The sequence below is a fragment of the Petromyzon marinus genome, chromosome 21, assembly GCF_048934315.1.
Source record: "Petromyzon marinus isolate PM22_M1 ecotype Great Lakes invasive population chromosome 21, UKy_Petmar_22M1.pri1.0, whole genome shotgun sequence".
Taxonomy (NCBI): Eukaryota; Metazoa; Chordata; class Hyperoartia; order Petromyzontiformes; family Petromyzontidae; genus Petromyzon; species Petromyzon marinus.
In genome coordinates this window covers 607007-625704 of record NC_133687.1, presented here as the reverse complement: position 1 = coordinate 625704, position 18698 = coordinate 607007, and the positions used below count along the sequence as shown (strand labels likewise).

Sequence of the window (18698 nt, the reverse complement as noted above, 5' to 3'; positions counted from 1 at the left end):
GCACACACTTGCCAGCACACACATGCAGCACTTGCACACACCTGTGCAGCACATACATGCAGCATACCTGTGCAGCACATACATGCAGCACATGCACACACATGCAGCACTTGCACACACCTGTGCAGCACATACATGCAGCACATGCATGGGATTTTCGCAGCACATGCAACATCGTATCAGTGCAAGTTATAGTGGTTGTGGTTGTAGTAGTTGTGGTTACAGTTGTCGTTATCGTTGTGCAGGTGGTGGTGGCTCTAGTGGTGGTTGTGGCGTTGCAGGGGTGGTGCAGGTGGTGGCTATATTAGTGGTGGTGGTGATGGCTACAGTGGTGGTTGTGGTAAAGCAGAGGTGGTGGTCGTGGTGGCTCGATAGTGGTGGTGGTGGTGCAGGGGCAGTGCAGGTGGATGTGACTATAGTAGTGACTGCAGTGGTGGTGGTGGCTACAGTGGGTGGAGCAGGAGGTGGTGGCTATCGTTGTGTTGGCTGTGGTGGTGGTGGCTATCGTGGTGGTGGTGCAGAGGCGGTGCAGATGGTCTCTATAGTAGTGGTGGCTATAGTGGTGGTCGTGTTTGTGGTAGTGCAGGTGATGGTGGTGGTGGCTATAGTGGACGTAGTGGTCCAGGAGCGGTGCAAGTGGTGGTGGCTGCAGTAGTGGTGGCTATAGTGGTGGTGATGGTGATTGTGGTGGTGCAGGTGGTGGCTATAGTTGTGCTACAGTGGTTGTGCTACAGTGATTGTGGTGGTGCAGGGGCGGTGCAGGTGGTGGTGGCGTCGCGCTCGCTCTGCTGGGGAATGAAGGTGGCGGCGCACCTCGTGGTCGTCATGGATACGCAGCACTACAACGGCAAGATCCACGCGTGAGTACTCACCCTCACCATCCCACGCTCACCATCACTCACCCTCACAATCACTCACCCTCGCTCACCCTCACTCACAATCATTCACCTTCACTACAATGGCAAGATCCACGCATGAGTACTCAGCCTCACCATCCCTCGCTCACCATCACTCACCCTCACTATAAAATGGCAATATCCACGTGTAAGAACTCGGCCTCACCATCACTTGCTCACCCTCACTCACAATCACTCACCCTCACTACAATTGTAAGATTCTAGAGCAAGTACCATCAGGCACCCCTCACTCCAGCCAGCTCACCCCCCAGTACATAAATGCTCACCTCACTACCTGTGGTGTGCGGTATGTGATATGTAATGTGGTATATGTGTCGCATCTCTGTTGTGTATGTGTCTGGTATAACATGGTGTGGATGTGTTGGGGTAGGGATAGTGTCGCAGTTAGCGCACAGTGCTACGAACCTAGCGACCCAAGTTCGATTTCCACTCGCTGCCAACACCAGTGACGATTATCTGAACTGGTACCGGGCTCTCCTTTAGGTCGACTCAGGTTAAATGGGTGATATTTGTGTGTGGTACGTTACATGGTACATGATGCGTGTGTGATGTGGTGTATGATGTGCGTGATGCGGTGCGTGATGCAGTTCGTGATGCGGTTTGTGATGCGGTTTGTGATGCGATATGTGATGGTAGCTACGTGGACTACCCAATATTCGACGTGCTGCAGATGGTCGGCCGCGCCAACCGCCCCCTCGTCGACGACGACGGCAAATGCGTCATCCTGTGCCAGGGCTCCAAGAAGGTGAGTCACCACGGCAACCCCTCCACGGCAACGCGCCACAGCAACCCCGCCATGGCAACCCGCGATGACGTGCAACCGTTGGTTATGGCGGGTGATAACGGTGTGTGTGACGGTGGCGCCATGTAGGACTTTTTCAAGAAATTCCTCTACGAGCCTCTGCCCGTGGAGTCGCACCTGGACCACTGCCTCCACGACCACTTCAACGCCGAGGTGGTGACCAAAACCATCGAGAACAAGCAGGACGCTGTGGACTACCTCACCTGGACATTCCTGTACCGCCGCATGACCCAGAACCCCAACTACTACAACCTGCAGGGTGCGCTCACGGCCGAACACGCAGACACGTGGACACAGAGACATGCCGCCACAGGGACACACACACAAAGATACAGGGACACACAGACACAGGGACATGCATGGACACATAGGGACACAGACACACAGAGACACACGGACACAGGGACACACGGATATACTGCTACGGGGACAAAAGGACACACACAGACAGATACAGGGGCACACAGACAGATACAGGGACGCTCCGCTACAGGGACACACAGATACCTCCGATTAACATGAATGGTTACGTACGGTGGGAAAGAAGTTCAACATCCAGTACATACACAGACACGTTGACACATGGGCCAGACAGAGACACAGGGACACATGGCCACACGGACACAGGGGCCGCCTACCGGCCACACCGTCGGCCATCTCGTCCGGCACTGTTAATGCTGCTGTACTTACTCCCATAAAGCCGTGTGGATAATAGGATGTGTAATATAATTCGTGTATTATGTGGAGAGACCAATATGGAAAGTGGTTAGCGCTATAATGCGCTACGAACCCGGCGACCTGTGTTCGATTCCCGCACCGGCCAACACCAGTGATGATTATCTTAACCAGTCTTGGGCTTCCCTAGGTCCACTCAGCCTCAAATGAGTACCGAGTGTGATGTGTAAAACCTTTGCCACTAAGGAGACAAGGGCGGCCTGGCGTGGTGCTGGCCACCCACCCCATCGTGTCCCGTGCCAGCCTTAATAGGTGCTGACTAACAGCACTTGTTCCTACAGTCTGTTAACGCTAAATGGGGGGGTCTTTGTAGGTGTATCCCACCGGCACCTGTCGGACCACCTGTCGGAGCTGGTGGAGAGCACCCTGGGTGACCTGGAGCACAGCAAGTGCATCAGCCTGGAGGACGAGATGGACGTAGCGCCGCTCAACCTGGGCATGATCGCAGCCTACTACTACATCAACTACACCACCATCGGTACCGCTCACTCACCACTACATCAACTACACCACCATCGGGACCGTTCACTCACTACTACATCAACTACACCACCATCGGTACCGCTCACTCACCACTACATCAACTACACCACCATCGGTACCGCTCACTCACCACTACATCAACTACACCACCATCGGGACCGTTCACTCACTACTACATCAACTACACCACCATCGGTACCGCTCACTCACCACTACATCAACTACACCACCATCGGTACCGCTCACTCACCACTACATCAACTACACCACCATCGGGACCGTTCACTCACTATTACAGCAACTGCACCACCATTGGTACTGCTCACTCCTACATCGACGACACGACTATCGGTACCGCTTGCTCACTACAACATCAACTACATGATCATCGGTACTGTTCGCTCACTCACTACTACATCACCTACACCACCATTGGTACCGCTCACTCACTCACAATCACGACTACAACTACACCACCATCAGTACTGCTCACTCACAACTATACCACCATCGATACCGTTCACTCACTCACAACTACAGCTACACCACCATCAATACTGCTCACTCACTACTACATCAACGACACCACCATCGGTACCGCTTGCTCCCTCACACTACTGCAACTACACCATCATCCGTACCACTGACTCACACTACTACATCAACTACACCACCATTGCTACCGCTCACTCACACTACTATATCAACTACACCACCATCAGTACCGCTAGCTCGCTCACTACTAAATCATCTACACCGCCATCGGTACTGCTCACTCACTATTCCATCAACTACACCCATCAGTACTACGCACCCACTTACTACTCCATCAACTACACCATCGGTACCTCTTGCTCACGACGACATCAACTACACCACCAACATGTATCTTTGTTTGTGTGTACCTGTTCACCATGCTCTGTGTGTGTGTACTTGTTCAGTATGTCTCTGAGTGTGCGCCCTCAGAACTGTTCAGCATGTGTGTGTGTACTTGTTCAGCATGTCTGTGTGTGTGTGTATAGGGGAGTGGTAGTGTAGCGGTTATCGTGCTGCGCTATGAACCTGGCGACCTGTGTTCGATTGCTGCTCAGCCATCACCCAGTGACGATTATCTGAACCACTTGGGAGACAAAGGCGGCTTTGCGTGGTGCTGGCCTCCCACCCCCTTGTGTGCCGTGCCGGCCTTCATAGGTGCTCACTAACAGCACTTGCCCCAACAGTCTGCTAAGGCTATACGGGAATCTTTGTCTCTGTACCTGTTCAGCATGTCTCTGTGTATGTGCCCTCAGAGCTGTTCAGCATGTCTCTAAATGCGAAGACGAAGATCCGCGGCCTCATCGACATCGTCTCCAACGCGTCCGAGTACGCGGCCATTCCCATCCGCCACCACGAGGACGTCCTGCTGCGTCAGGTGTGCCACACGCGGTGACCACACCCGCGGTAACCATACAGGCGGTAACCATACAAGCGGTAACCAGTCAGAATAACCACAACTGCGACAACCACACTCATAATAACAACTTTTCTAACCAAAATTGCTACACCCATGATAATCACAATAGCCGCAGCTGTGTGTCTGTGTGTATATCTGCCTGTGTGTGTGCGCGTGCTCACCTGCCCGTGCACGTGTGTGCGTGTGTGTGGGAGAGCAGCTGGCGCAGAAGGTGCCGAACAAGCTGACGAACCCCAAGTTTAACGACCCCCATGCCAAGGCGAACCTCCTGCTGCAAGCGCACCTCTCACGCATGCAACTCAACGCGGAGCTACAGTCAGACACTGAGGACATCCTCACACAGGTGTGCGCACGCGTGTGTGTGTACGTGCGCGTGTGTGTACGTGCGATAGTGTAGCAGTTAGCGTGCTGCGCTATAAATCCGGTGGCCCGGGTTCGAGTCGCACTCATGGCCTACAGTCTGTCAGGGCTATATGGGAGGGATCTTTGTCTTTGTTTGTATGTACGCAGGTGCCCGTATGCGTTTACGCAGGTAAGCGTGTGTGCCTACTTGTATGTATATGTAGGTTAGTGCAGGGGTTGGCAACCTGCGGCTCCGGAGCCACATGTGACTCTTTAAGGACTTTTCGTGACGTAATTTATTAAGGACCACCGTCTTGTATTCCCATACATTGCGTGTCTTGAAATATTGAGGGTTTTTTAAAAGAATTTTTGAAAAAATTGCTTATCTTGTTATTTAGGTTGCCGACCCCTGGGTTAGTGTGTGCGAGGGGCTGGTAACCCCTCCATCTGGCACTTTTTCTACCAAATACCAGGGTGGAAACACCCAACTAAACTCTTGCTTGAGGCCCCAGGGGACAGGCATTCATGATACCTTCTGGTCAAACCCCATTTAACATAGCCAGACTAAACCCCACCTGTCAGGGTCCCTCCAGGAACAGGAGACTACTGCGGTTGGCAACGTGGAATGTTCAAACTCTCGCTATGGAGGAGGGGCTGCCATTCCTCTGTCGGGAGATGGACTGGTACTGCCTGGACCTCTGTGAAATACAGGAGGTCCAGTGAACTGGTTCTGGCTCCAGGGTGGACAGTCCTCCACTCAAGGCAGGGAATTGCCAAAAAACAGGGAGTGACATTGGTGTCGGAGTGTGGAGGCGAGGTGTGGGAAGCTGTGAGTCCCAGCCTGCTGTGGGTTTGCCTCCCCATCAACAAGAGATGAGGAAACATGGTGTTGGTTGCTTATGCTCCAAACGAAAATGGACATCAGTGGAGGGATGCAGACATGGCCAATGAGTCAAGATGCCTTCTATAACCTCCTGTCCCAGGTGCTAGGTAAAGTGGCCTCTCAGGATAGACTCACACTGTTGGGTGGCTTTAATAACCGCGTGGATCACCTGGGCGGAGTGATTGGAAGGCATGGGCCAGATCAGCTCAATAACAGCGGTAGGAGGCTGTTAGACCTCTGTGCAGCCCATGGGATTGTAATTACCAACATACTGTTCTGACATCAGCACATCCACACAAAATCATCAATGAATGCCGGTTCTAAGAGAGAACATCTGCTGGACTATATTGTGACGGAACAGCAGAATCGAGCCTATGTTCTTGACACCATGACCTACCGTGGAGCAGAACTGCCCTCTGACCATCGGTTTGTCATCTGTAAGATGCACATGCCATTCTTCCACTCCAGTGGTAGGTTCTACCTAAAACCCCATTCAGCTGACAGAGGCCGTGTTCCAGCTGGCTGAGAGAAAACAACAGGCCCACTCTCGTCATCTACAACATCCCTTGTCGGAGAATGAGGAGGCTTACCGCAGCCTTCGCTGGGAGGTTCGGAGAGCTGTGTGGCACTGCAAGGATGAGTGATACGCACGGGTTACTGAGCAGATGGAATCTGCCTCAATATCCCATTATCACAGATCACTCTTTAATTCCATCACCATTATTTAGGGAAAGCAGAGTGATCCGATCTCCACCCAAGAATGCCCTGGTGGTCCCCCTCTTTAAGAAGAGGCACCACACAGATTGTAAGATTCCAGAGACAACACCCTCCTCCATGTGCCGGGAAAGGTCATGGCAAGGATTATTCAACATGGCCTTGCCAGGCATGCTAAGGAGAGGTTTGCGGAGCCCCAATGTAGTTTCAGACCAGGGTATTCCTGCACAGATGCCATATTCTCTATCCATCTTCTACAGTAGAGCTTTAGGACATTCCAAAAAGACCTATTTATCTGCTTTATTGACATGGTCATGGCCATCAAATGGTCAGGGCTCTGGGTTGTTCTTCGTGCTTTTGGAGTCCCTGACTCTATGGTCACAATCATTAAGGACCTTAGTGGCCAAGCCCGGTTTAAGCTGGGTGGCTGGGAGTCAGAGCAATTCCTTGTTCACCTTGGAGTGCCACAGGGATGTATGTCCTCTGGCTCCCACATTATTTACCATAATATTTGACCACGTAGTTCGAGAGGCTTTCCATAGCTGTACCAGAGGTATTTCCATCTGGTACAGATAGAGTGACAGGTTGATCGATGCCCGGGTGCTGTTGAGGGATGGCTCCCTGTTGGTCAACCATGTTATGTACACTGATAATCTGGTGGTTGCTGCTCACTCAGAGAAGGAGCTGGAGGCACTGCTGCTGAACCTGGAGTGTGCCACTAAGAGTTTGGTCCTTACCATCAGCCCCACCACAACAATTTTGTGCCATCAAACTCTTCACCCCTTCAACTCCCCATTGGTGATGTGGCAGTTTAGAGAGTGGAGAGTTTCCCATATCTGAGCAGTATACTTATTACCAGTTCTGGTTTGAGAGCAGAGGGCTCACTTCGAATCAGTCGGGCAGTATTATCTGTTCATCGGATGCATAACGCTGCGTGGAAACTGCCTGGTTTTTTGCTCCATGAAGCTTCGGGTCTTCTCAGCCACTGTCATGCCCTCCCTTCTCTATGCTTGCAAAACGTGGACCCCCCCCTAATGGAACATCTTTGCCGGCGAGAAAGATTTAGGCTGGCCTGCCTACGATCCATCCTGGGTTTTACTAGGCAGGATTGTGTGAGGAGCTCACAAATCTTCAAATTATCTGGACATATTCCCATCCGTGAGCTCTTGCAGGCAAGGCTGGGTCATGTAGCCCACATGGCCAGCCACCACATGCCGAAGCAGCTTCTGTTTGACCAGGTAGAGGGGTCTAAATGTTTGGGACATGAGCTGGAGAAGAGATGGTCTGATGTGGTACAGGAAGATGTGGAGCTGAGCAGACTTGCCGAAGACTGGTACCAGCGATGTCATGATTGGCTTCTGTGGAGGAGGATCATGAAGGATGCTCCTGGTAAATTGGAGGCAGTCGCCCTCTAACAACAACAGAGGGTAGAGGAGCGCTGGGTGCCTAAAATGCAGCAAGTTGGCAGAGTAGGGGGCACAGGTGGTGCATCTGGCAGTCATCTCAGTCAGTTCACTCATAATATCCTTGGTCTCTTCTGTGACCTTCCTGTCAGCGAGCCTTAACACATCACGTAGCCTCGGAGTGCACCTGGTCTGGCACAAGTGTTGTGGTGATATCACCGCCACTGAGTGGTGAGTGGTAGCTGTTGTTATCTCCGTGTTATAATCCATATGTTTCCGCGTGTTTCGGCATGTGCGTCTTCTGGATATCCGCCTGACCCAGGCATGTGTGAACTTGCATGTAACATTATTGATATTCTTGCGTGCATCTCTTTCCCTGTATCTGCGCGTCTCTTTGTTGGCACGTGCGTCTGCAGGCTATCCGCCTGATCCAGGCATGCGTGGATGTGCTGTCGAGCAATGGCTGGCTCAGCCCGGCACTGGCCGCGATGGAGCTGGCGCAGATGTGCACGCAGGCCATGTGGTCCAAGGACTCGTACCTCAAGCAGCTGCCACACTTCACAGCCGACCATGTCAAGCGCTGCACCGAGCAGGTGAACGGGCCTCACCCACACTCACCCACACTCACCCACACTCACAGGAGACTCAAAATTGGCTCGCCCAGACTTACCCACCAGGTGAATCTCACGAACTCGACAAGTCCCAGGGTGGGTGTGTAGTGTGTGGGCTGCAGGGTGTGGAGTCTGTATAACGCGGAGGTGTGTGTGGTGTGACGGGGTGATGCTGGACGTGGCTTGCAGGGAGTGGAGAGCGTCTTCGACGTGCTGGAGATGGAGGACGCCGCGCGCTCCGCGCTGCTGCAGCTGGATGATTCGAAGATGGCTGACGTGGCACGCTTCTGTAACCGCTACCCGAACATCGAGCTCTCCTACGAGCTCAGCGACAAGGACAACGTGCACAGGCACGTTGGGGCACAGGGTTGGGCATGAGGGGGCACGCAGGCGCAGAGACGTAGAAACACGGGGATATGCAGAGACACATGGACTACGAGAGACACTGGTACAGGAGGACAAATGGAGACACTGGGACGGGAAGAGAAATGGAAATACACGGACCGGGATACACGGGTACAGGGAGACGCCTAGACGCAGGACACAGATATGTGGGGACGTGAGACACAGGCACGGGACAGGGAAACAAGGGGATCAGTGGAAGGTTATGTTGTGTAACTGGGGTGAGGACTCAAGAGACCAGGAACCTCATTTGCAAGAGTCATCTGTGTGCAAAAATGATAGAAGCCAAATAAATAAAATACAGCAATGGAGCCAACCACAATTGGTAATAAACTATGTCATTTGAGAAGTTTACACTATTGCACAAACAAATAAATGTTAATTAATAAATTCTCTGAAGTCTAAGTTGCCTAGGGAAGATTATTTTTAGACTGATCATAGCACAATTACAATATTAAGTTACAGAAACATTAAACGGATGTAGGCAGCGACTATCGGAGTAACGTGTAAATAGACGATATATAAAGTTAAATGTAAGTGAATTTATAAAGATTGGACAGCTCGGCATCATTGTTGGACACAGGGAGACAAAGAGGCATGGGGACACCCTGGAGACACGTAGGAGGCACGGGGGGACATGGGGACACCCAGGAGACACAGGGACACTAAGAGGCATGGATACACAGGGCAGCACATGGAGAAATGGGTACACGGGGGAGTTACGGGGACGTGAGTTCTCGGGGGAGCATGTGTCGTGGAGTCACATTGACACTGTCAGTGTGTCACGTGATGTCGTGGGATGTATCATGTGATGTGGGGTGTGACGTCATGTGATGTGTCCTGTGACAGTGGCTCGGCCGTGGTGGTCATGGTGCAGCTGGAGCGGGAGGACGAGGTGACGGGGCCCGTCATCGCGCCATTCTTCCCACAGGCACGGGGCCCACACTCCCTCCTCGCACTCCCTCCCCACACTCCCTCCTCACACTCCCTCCTCTCCGTCCCTCCTCGCACTCCCTTCTCGCACTCCCTCATCGCTCCTCATCCTCACCGCTCACAGCACTACTCCGCACCTCCTCATAGCTCCACGTGACACACAACACCTTTACATCCTATCTCATCTCACTTCCTCACTGCTCCACGTGACACATCGCCCCTCCTGAAACCTTGTCACACCTCACCACATCTCATACCACCTCATAGCCCACAACATTTGGCAGATGAGCAACAGAGGTTTCTTTGTGCACGTGTTTCTCTGTCTACGTGTGTGTATCTGTGTGAGTCGTTGTGTATGTATACGTGTCTATTTCTGTCTATGTGCTATTTTATGTGTATCACTGTTTGTGTCTGTGAATGTAATGTCTGAACTTGTCTGTTCATATATGTGTGTATCTGAGTATCAGAGTGTCTGTGTCATCATGTGTGTCTGTATATCTATGTATGTGTCATTGCGTCTTTGTATCGTTGTCTGTGTGTATGTGTGTGATGGTGTATGTGTGTCTCTGTGTCTGCGTGTAGAAGAGGGAGGAGGGCTGGTGGGTTGTCATCGGCGACCCTAAGACCAACAGCCTCATCTCAATTAAGAGGCTCACGCTGCAGCAAAAAGCCAAGGTACTAACACCACAACAACAGCAGCCGCCGCCGCCATTCGACATTAAAAGAAAACTATGCCACCATGGTGCCTGTGCCAGGATAGGTCCACGTTAAGGTGACATGAAGTGTCGAAGGCTCACTGAAAGGTCACGAAACCAGACCCAGATGCCATGAGTTTACTGAGATGACTGGCAGAATGCACCACCTATTATCCCCACTGTGCCAACTCTCACTCTCTTTTAGCTGCCCGACGATCTGTTCATTGTTGTGAACGTTGCTCCTCCACCCTCCATTGTTTCGAGAGGGTGACTGCATCCAACTGCCCAGTAACCGAAGAGTGCACCTAGCCTGACACTGTCCAGTAACATCCTTCATCAGCCTCCTCCACCTAGGCCGATCTTGACACACAGCTGGTGCCAGTCATTAGCAAGTCGACCGCCATATCTGCCTGTGCCACCCGTTTCTTCTCAAGCTGATACTGCTCACTCAGTCACACTTGCACACTCCTGTAAATCTCGGCTAGCCGGACTTCAGCTGGCCGGATTTCACAATTAGCTCAACCGAGTCGGCGAATTAAAATAAAATAAAACGTGACCCCACATGATCCCCGTGTGACCTTGTGTGACCCCGGTGCAGGTGAAGCTGGACTTTGTGGCGCCAGCCCCCGGGACGCACCACTACACGCTCTACTTCATGAGCGATGCCTACATGGGCTGCGACCAGGAGTACCGGTTCAGCGTGGAGGTGCAGGAGGCGGTGGAGAGCGACCGCGGTGCCAGCGACTCGGAGTGACGGCTCTCGCGTGCAGAGACAGAGCTGACACATACACACACACAAACAGACGTGCCCACACACACAGACGTGCACACAGTTAATACACGACTTGGAATGAAGGCGCTCGCATGCTCGTGCAGTGAACACGGTTTACACAAACAGTTAACTCACATCGTACACGCACACAGTTAATATTAACGCGCGCACATACACGCAGGGAACAGGCATTTAACATAGACACGTGCACCGTTAGGGATCACGGGAATTGGTGAGCACACACTGAACATTCGGCGCACACCCAACACACACCCCACGCCCTGGCGCCACCTATCCTGGCACGGAGCCACGGGACTTGCGAGTCCCCCTTGCTCCTAGCAGTAACTCCTCCATTAGGACTGACGCTCGACGTATAAATTCCAAATGCGGGGGGCAGAGTGGGGGGACAGAACTTCCGCTGTGACCCATCCGTGACCCCTCTGAGACCCCTGTGTAACCCCCCTGATTTTATTACGATTCTAATAAATGTCATATGACATACCTGGAGTTGGAGTGTATGGGTGGACGGAGTGTGCGTCTATGTGTATCTGTGTGGTGTGCGCCTTTGTGGGAATGGCGGTGTGTGCTGTGCACCTCTTGTGTGGTCCTGTGGGGTGTGCCTCTGAGGTGGTGTTGTGTGCACCTCCACCTCCCCAGTGATTAACGGTCGGTAACGCTATGTGGCTGTGAACAATGCCATTGGAGGAAAGCCGATTCCAATCGGTTGTTCCCCTCATGGCGCTTGTAGCCACCACAGCGGCCAACGGGGTCTCTAGATGGGTGTGAGAGGCTGGTGACCCCTCCACCTTAAATTAAATTAACACAACCACGTTTTAAATAGGAAACTAAGCTTCTGCCAGAGGCTTGGCAGGACAGGCGTCTATGACGTCTCTTGGCCAAACCCCATTTGTTAGAGCCAGGAGACTGAACCCGCACCCTCGGGATTCCTCCAGAATAGGCAAAAAGCCTCTGTGAGTGGCCACGTTCAATGTCCGGATACTCCCTGTGGAGGAGAGGCTCCCACTTCTCTGTTGGGAGCTCAACCAGTACCGTTTGGATCTCTGGTATTCAGGAGGTCCGGTGGACTGGTTCTGGCTGAAATCAACTGCCAAACAGGTAGTGGCTCTTCTGAACAAAATAATGAAAGGGGGGCATGGGAGTGTGGTGGTGAAGTGTATGCAGCTTCTGTGGGTTCGCCTTCCCATTGGAGGTGAGAAATGGTAGTGGTGGCTTACGCACCCACTGAAGATAAACATTGGTGGAGGGATACAGACAAGGCCGATGCATTAAAAGCATTCTATGACCTGTCACAGGTGCTAGCTAAAGGGACCCCTCTGGATAGGGTCATCTTGTTGGGTGACTTTAATACCTGAGTGGGTCATGATGCTGGCACATGATTTGGAGTGATTAGAAGGCATGGCCAGATCATATCCAGCACTGTTCCTGCATCTGTACATCCACACAACATCATGGATGCACGCTGGGTCCAAAAAACACAAACATCTGCTAGATTATATACTGACAACGGATGTGGCCCATGTCCTTGACTCCAGGAACTACCGTGGAGCCGATCTGTCCAATGACTGTTTATTGTCTGTAAGATGATGTGCCTGCCCTTCCACTGCAGTAGCCTGGTCTCAGCTAGCTGATGAAGGTTGTAAGTGCAAATTTCAACATCGCTTGGAGCTGGGGTCAGCATAGTCCCCTGCCTCCTGATACCCAGGGAAAATGGGTGAGGTTTAGGACTGTGGCTCATGCAGCTGTAAAGGCTGCATTGGGTATGCAATCCAGACCTCTTTAGAGACAGGAATGTTCTGGCTAGCTGAGAAAAAGCAACAGGCCCACTCCCATTGCAGCATCTCACACCCGAGAATGAGGAGGCTTTACAGCCTTTGAGAAAATTAAATTTGCCTCGGTAGCCCGCAATCACAAATCACTTTAACTCCATGAAACAAGTAACTTGCATACTCTTTGGTCTTTCGGTAAAGTCACGTAGGTAGAAAAATAAAATAAAAATTATATATCACGACGTTTCGATCGCAACACAAGCAGTCATCCTCAGGTGGAAAAAATAATCCAGCAGTGGAACTGCTGAACCAGCGAGAGAGCTGTTACAACAAGAGGTTAAATATGTGGCGATGGACAAGCAAGCGGGGTCTGAGCTGGAAAGGAATTCCATCCTCGGACGCAAGCACGTCAGTTGTGTTAATGGTGGAGATTAGGGAGAGAGAGATTAGGGAGAGAGATTAGCATAAAATGAGCTTCCGTCGCCGCATAAGAGTATCATCCCCGCATATGCGCACAACAGCAGTGTTAATGGGAGTTTAGCACTATGTTGGTGGGAGAGATTAGGCAGAGAGATTAGGGGGATTAGTAAGTTAATGTCACGTCTTTGTGTAACAAGCTGCGGCGCTTCCAACTGCGCTGAGGCAAGTGCGTCCATGCAAGAGAACCACCGCAATGGTGGTCGCGTCAGTGAGACACAACGCCCATCACACAGCCAGAACCATCGATACATCGAGGCTAAGGGAGCAGAGGTGGCCATGTTAGTGAGACCCCAGCCTGTTAATGCAGAGGCACCTAACAGGGCAATGCAACTCAGAGAGTTGGAGATAACAGCCAAACGGCAGGGAAGAATGGAAGCACCACAGCAAGTTACGACTTTGCTTGGTTAATAACGTCCTTCCAATGATTGCTCAGCTTATACCCATCTTCTCAGTAGAAATTGTCTGTTTATATATTTGGATGGCTTCATGGACAAATATTTGATGGTAACCCGAAGGTTTGCAGAGTACCTTGGTCTCGGAAAAAAACATTGTGCGAGCCCACTGCGTTTTAAACAATGATCAGCCACTGCAGAGGTATTGGTTCTGCCGTGTTTCAAATTTGCCTTGTGTTCGTGAACACGGTTCGAGACATGTCGTTTCGTTTCCCCAATGTAACTGCTGCCGCGGACACAACTTAGTTTGTAGACACCAGGGTATTGCATGTCAGGAATGACATCCTTCACAGATGGGACCAAATCACGGATTTTGTGTACTGTATTCAATCGGACCTGGATCTTGTGTTTGTTTAAGATATTGGAAATATTTTTGGTAACACCTGCTATGTATGGCAAGGTGATGGTTTTGATTGGGTCCTCAGATGGTCGTCTCCCCATGGTTGGGGCAACAGCTTTGCGGATTGTGCGGTCTGAGTATCCATTCATCTTGAGGGCTTGATGTACGTGCTCCAGTTCACTGGCTAGGTGGCGCAACAAATGAGAAAATATGGAACTGGGGGCCGACGTTCGCCCCACTCCTTCAACCACTCCCTCCTCCACCGCGTCGATCGCCCCCCCGCCGGGCCCCCACCGACCGGGTGATCGGCCCTCCCGCTTTAGCGCCCCCTCTGAGGAACATAGCTAAATGCTTGCTCACCGCCGCACGGGGTTATTCCACACACGCACACATGCTAACGCAAATGCTAAGGCGGTGGCAAGCATGCGCGCACTCCTGCCGGCGATCAGACTCTAAGATGCGCCCGCACTAAGCTTAACACTAAACGGCTGTAAGAAAGCGCGCAAACGTCTACGGGTGGTTATAGGCTAATCCGCTTGCACGCAAAGGCTAGCGCTAAAGCGGCTGCACGAATATTTGCGCCGGCGGGTGTTTATCCGCTACCCCGCACTCACATTAAGACGCGCTCTAAAGTGGCAGCGCGAACGTGCGGCACAGCTGCACGGACGCGCGAGCGTCGGCGGCCGTTTATGTTTTTAATACACGCGCGCCTCACACACACACTCAAATTACCAACACCACGCCGAGGTTCTACCTACATACACAAATCACACTGCAACGATAATCTGTGCTAACGTTTATTTGCGGTGCAAATACACCCTACCTGGGGGAATATTTTGCGAGAAGAGCCTAGCCTGACTCTGCCTATGTACCCAGTTAGTGAAACGTCCTACCACATACCTCGAAGCTGTACTCACGGCGTCGCACGGACGCTGAGAGTCGGAGGGAGGACGAGAGAAAACTTTACCTATCGCTGCCTTGGAGCAGCACTCGCTGGCATCACACGGATGCTGCGAGCGGCTCGAGGAGGCAGGACGGCAGGGAGTTGGTCTTGACGGCCCGGAGGTTGAAGACAAGAGCCCAAAATCGTCCCGTGCTACTCTTTTTATTCCCTTAACTTCAAAGGCCCGGGGTGCCATTGTACCATGCGGTCACCCATTTTCCCTCGTTGCCCATTGTCTGAAAGGGGGTTTGCGCTTTTTTTGCTTAATATTCCGCCCTCCGTCCTCCCCCCAATGTTGTAACTCATTGTGGTTGGCCCAGGGAACCTTTTATTTCTGCGCCCATACAATTTTAAACCAATTTTAGGGGCATCGCAATGTGACCTGTCCTGCGAGGGTCAGCCAATTTCCTAGCACCGGGAAACTGTGGGACTTTCCCTCTAGGGGCCTTTCTGATTAAAACAAAATGTGCCAAGCAATCCCCCGCCAGGACACTACGTGGGTGGAAGTGCTGCGTGTGTGCATGTGCTCAGGGTGGGGGGTAGTGGACAATCGCAGTGCTTACGGAGTTGCTCCGCGGTTGTGGCACCACATAGCCCCCCGAGGTGCCCGCCCCCGTCCAGGGCTGACTGGTGCACCTCGCCTGGGCCGCTCCAACCAGGTAGCGCCGCAGAGTCCGTGGGACTCGCCCGGCCCTTGTTGCCAGTTTCGTGGGTGGTCACTCCGTTTTCCGAGGCTCTTGCAGCGGTCTCCATCTCCACTCCAGAGGCTCCTCCTGCCGTCCGGCATCCGCTTGCTGGGGAACAAACTCAGGGGCAGAGGGGTTTATGGGCCGCCTCCTGGCCAGGCCGGGGTCTGCTGGGAGCTTGGGCCCAACGGTGCCAATGTATGGCACGAAGCCATCGGGTATGGGGGGCATGGGGGGTGCGGGGATTTCGGGATTTCAGGGCACCAGAGGGGCGGGTGCCTCCCCCTCTAGTGCCGCCCTCCATGGTTTTAATCGGAGAACATTGACCACCGTCTCTCGGCCTCTCTCCCCGCCCTGGATCAGTACCATCCAGGGGAAGATCTGCCGCACCACGGTCCAGGATCCACGCCAGTAGGTGGTCAGCTTCCCCACCTGTCCGGCCCCTATGCGTGGGGTATGCAGCCATACCTTAGAGCCCACCGAGTAGAAGGGGGGCTCCACACAGGGGCGGGTGCCCTGCTCTTGCCGCTGACGTGCAGCCTCCCCCTGTTGGTAGGCCCGGCTACGGGCCCCTCACAGGGTCCCCATCAGGTGCTCCACGGGCTGGCTCCCTTCCTCCGGTTGTGGTGGGGGAACGCCGAACAACAGATCTGCCGGTAGGTGAGACTCCCAAAAAAACATCATTAGGAAGGGGGTCTGTCCAGTGGAGGTTTGCACCGTGGTAGTGTAGGCGAACAGAGCTTAGGGGAGATGTTCGTCCCAATCCTGCTGATTGGCGGCCGCCAAACGTTTAAGCTTCCCGGCTAAGGTCTGGTTCATGTGTAGTGACATCGGGGTGCGCAGCTTCATCGGCTTTGCATCTTACTATCGCCGCTTTGTTGCCGGGTTCGCATCAATTGCAAAACCTCTCCACGGGGGGAGGAGGAGGAGGCTGCACTTCATGCCATCCGCGAGGGGTTGGTGAACACCCCTCCCCTGCGCTTTCCGGATTTTTAATTGCCGTTCGTCCTCGATACAGACACTAGCAATACCGGCATTGGCGCCGTTTTGTCGCAGGCTGTTGACGGGGTGGAGAGGGTTGTTGCGTACGGCAGTAGAGTGCTGTCTCCGGCCGAACAGCGTTACTGCGTTACTCGCCGTGAATTGCTAGTTATTGTGGTTTTCGTGCAGCAGTATCGGGCCTACTTGTACGGTAGACGATTTGAGGTGCGCTCCGATCATGCAGCGCTCCAATATGCACTGCGTGTGGATCAACCGTCAGGCCAGTTATCACGCTGGCTGGAGTTCCTGCAGGATTTTTCCTTCCATGTTACGTACTGCAAGGGTTCTCGTCATGCGAACGCCGATGCCCTATTGCGGTTGCCAGCGGTTGTGCATGTTTTTCGGGTTCCGGGCGATGTAAACCGATGATATGACCTCGCCCCCTCCCCTTGCTGCATCTGCCGATGCGCGGACAGGTGGCAAGGGCGCCGGCCCGGACGCACGGGATACAGTCCCCGGACTGGATTACGTGGAATGGGGACGTCTTCAGGCGGAAGACGCTTCGCTACTAAATTGCGGCGTCGTGTGAGTGAAGCTGACAGGGGCAATAATCGACGGGGCGTGGCCTCGGTGGTCCTGCGGGGCAGCTTGCTCATAAATCTGTCCAGGGTACATGCAGCGTATCAAGCAGGGGGACGACCTCTACTCTGGGGGTCGGACCGACCCGCCATGCCAGGTCCTGGTTGTCCTCGCAGTGTCTGGGGTCCTTAGCCCAGAGGGCAAACACCGAGCTGCTAGAGTGGCGTGCGTGCAGGGGGTACACTGTGGCTACCCTGGTGCGCCGTCGCAGCGTTTACCAACGTGGCCGACCCTACAACCCCGTATCGTGCCACCAACTCCAGGTGTCAACATTACCTCACCCAATGGTCGGTGAGAGGGGTCAGTGGGGGGCGTTGCTAATGGCAACAGCATCTTCGCGAGGGGCCAATGGTGACGGCCAACGCCAGGATAGCAGCCATGGGCTCGAAGCGAGGGCGACCTGGCTCCTGTCCCAAGAACGGAATCCGCTCCCCACTGCCCTCCACGGTGGCGCATCGCTGGCGGGGCTATACGTTGAGCCCCAACTTTCCAGGAGGTTGGACCCTACCCAGCAGTCCCATCCCATCTCCACTTGCAGTGTTCAGCGCTCGATCCGGGGCCTGTAGGCGGCCCACGTGTCCAGCAGAATCTGGGTACGCCGCCCGTTGACCTGCCCTTCCATCAGCGACGTAGCCCCCATGATTCCTGCCACCAGCTCCCGCAGCCAGTCGCCCGAAGTCACCGCACTCTTGGGTGTTGTTGCCGGCTTCTGCGTGGGGGGCACTCACTCGCTATTATCATTACAGTTTATTTGTGTTGGGGCCACGTCGATTGCACCCCTCGGTGGTCCCCTCTCTAGGGAGAACTTGGTGTTTGACCCTTGCGCTTGTCTACCGCAGGCGATCTGGGGACAGTCTCTCACGAGATGCCCCCGATGGTCGCAGATGTAGAGGTGTTAACTACTCTCTGTTCGGTAACCTGCATTGCCACTAGGTATCAAAGGGGCAGTGCAGCGTTACCTCTGTGTACATAACGGTTGGGGTCAAACGAGGTGAAGTGGGTCGTAGGCACAGTTTGGTAAGAACCAATCAGACATTTGCACGTGAGAATGTGGGATTGGTTACACCTGGCCACAAACGGGTATAAGAAGGGTGACCGCGCAGAGCGCGGGGAGTTCTCTCCCTACACGAAGACCGAAGCCTGGGCTGAAAATAGCCAGGACCCTGGACCCAGCCTTCCAGCCCTTCTGAGGGCTAAGGCTCGGCACATCCAGTGGTCAAGACCCGCCGGGCCAGCAGTGGGTCA

The 18698-nt window shown here is 53.3% G+C and overlaps 1 protein-coding gene across 1 annotated transcript in view; it reads left to right on the top strand.

The window, feature by feature from the left end:
- SNRNP200 (small nuclear ribonucleoprotein U5 subunit 200) overlaps positions 1-11646 on the top strand; it is a 46023-nt gene extending 34377 nt beyond the window's left edge. The window contains exons 35-45 of the mRNA XM_032958472.2: positions 752-860; positions 1554-1662; positions 1789-1978; positions 2768-2932; positions 4227-4348; positions 4590-4733; positions 8149-8325; positions 8533-8693; positions 9595-9676; positions 10261-10353; positions 10972-11646. Coding sequence (XP_032814363.1) covers positions 752-860; positions 1554-1662; positions 1789-1978; positions 2768-2932; positions 4227-4348; positions 4590-4733; positions 8149-8325; positions 8533-8693; positions 9595-9676; positions 10261-10353; positions 10972-11127 — 1508 coding nt within the window. The 3' untranslated portion in view covers positions 11128-11646. The remainder of the gene's footprint in view (positions 1-751; positions 861-1553; positions 1663-1788; positions 1979-2767; positions 2933-4226; positions 4349-4589; positions 4734-8148; positions 8326-8532; positions 8694-9594; positions 9677-10260; positions 10354-10971) is intronic.
- Positions 11647-18698: the final 7052 nt, after the last annotated feature.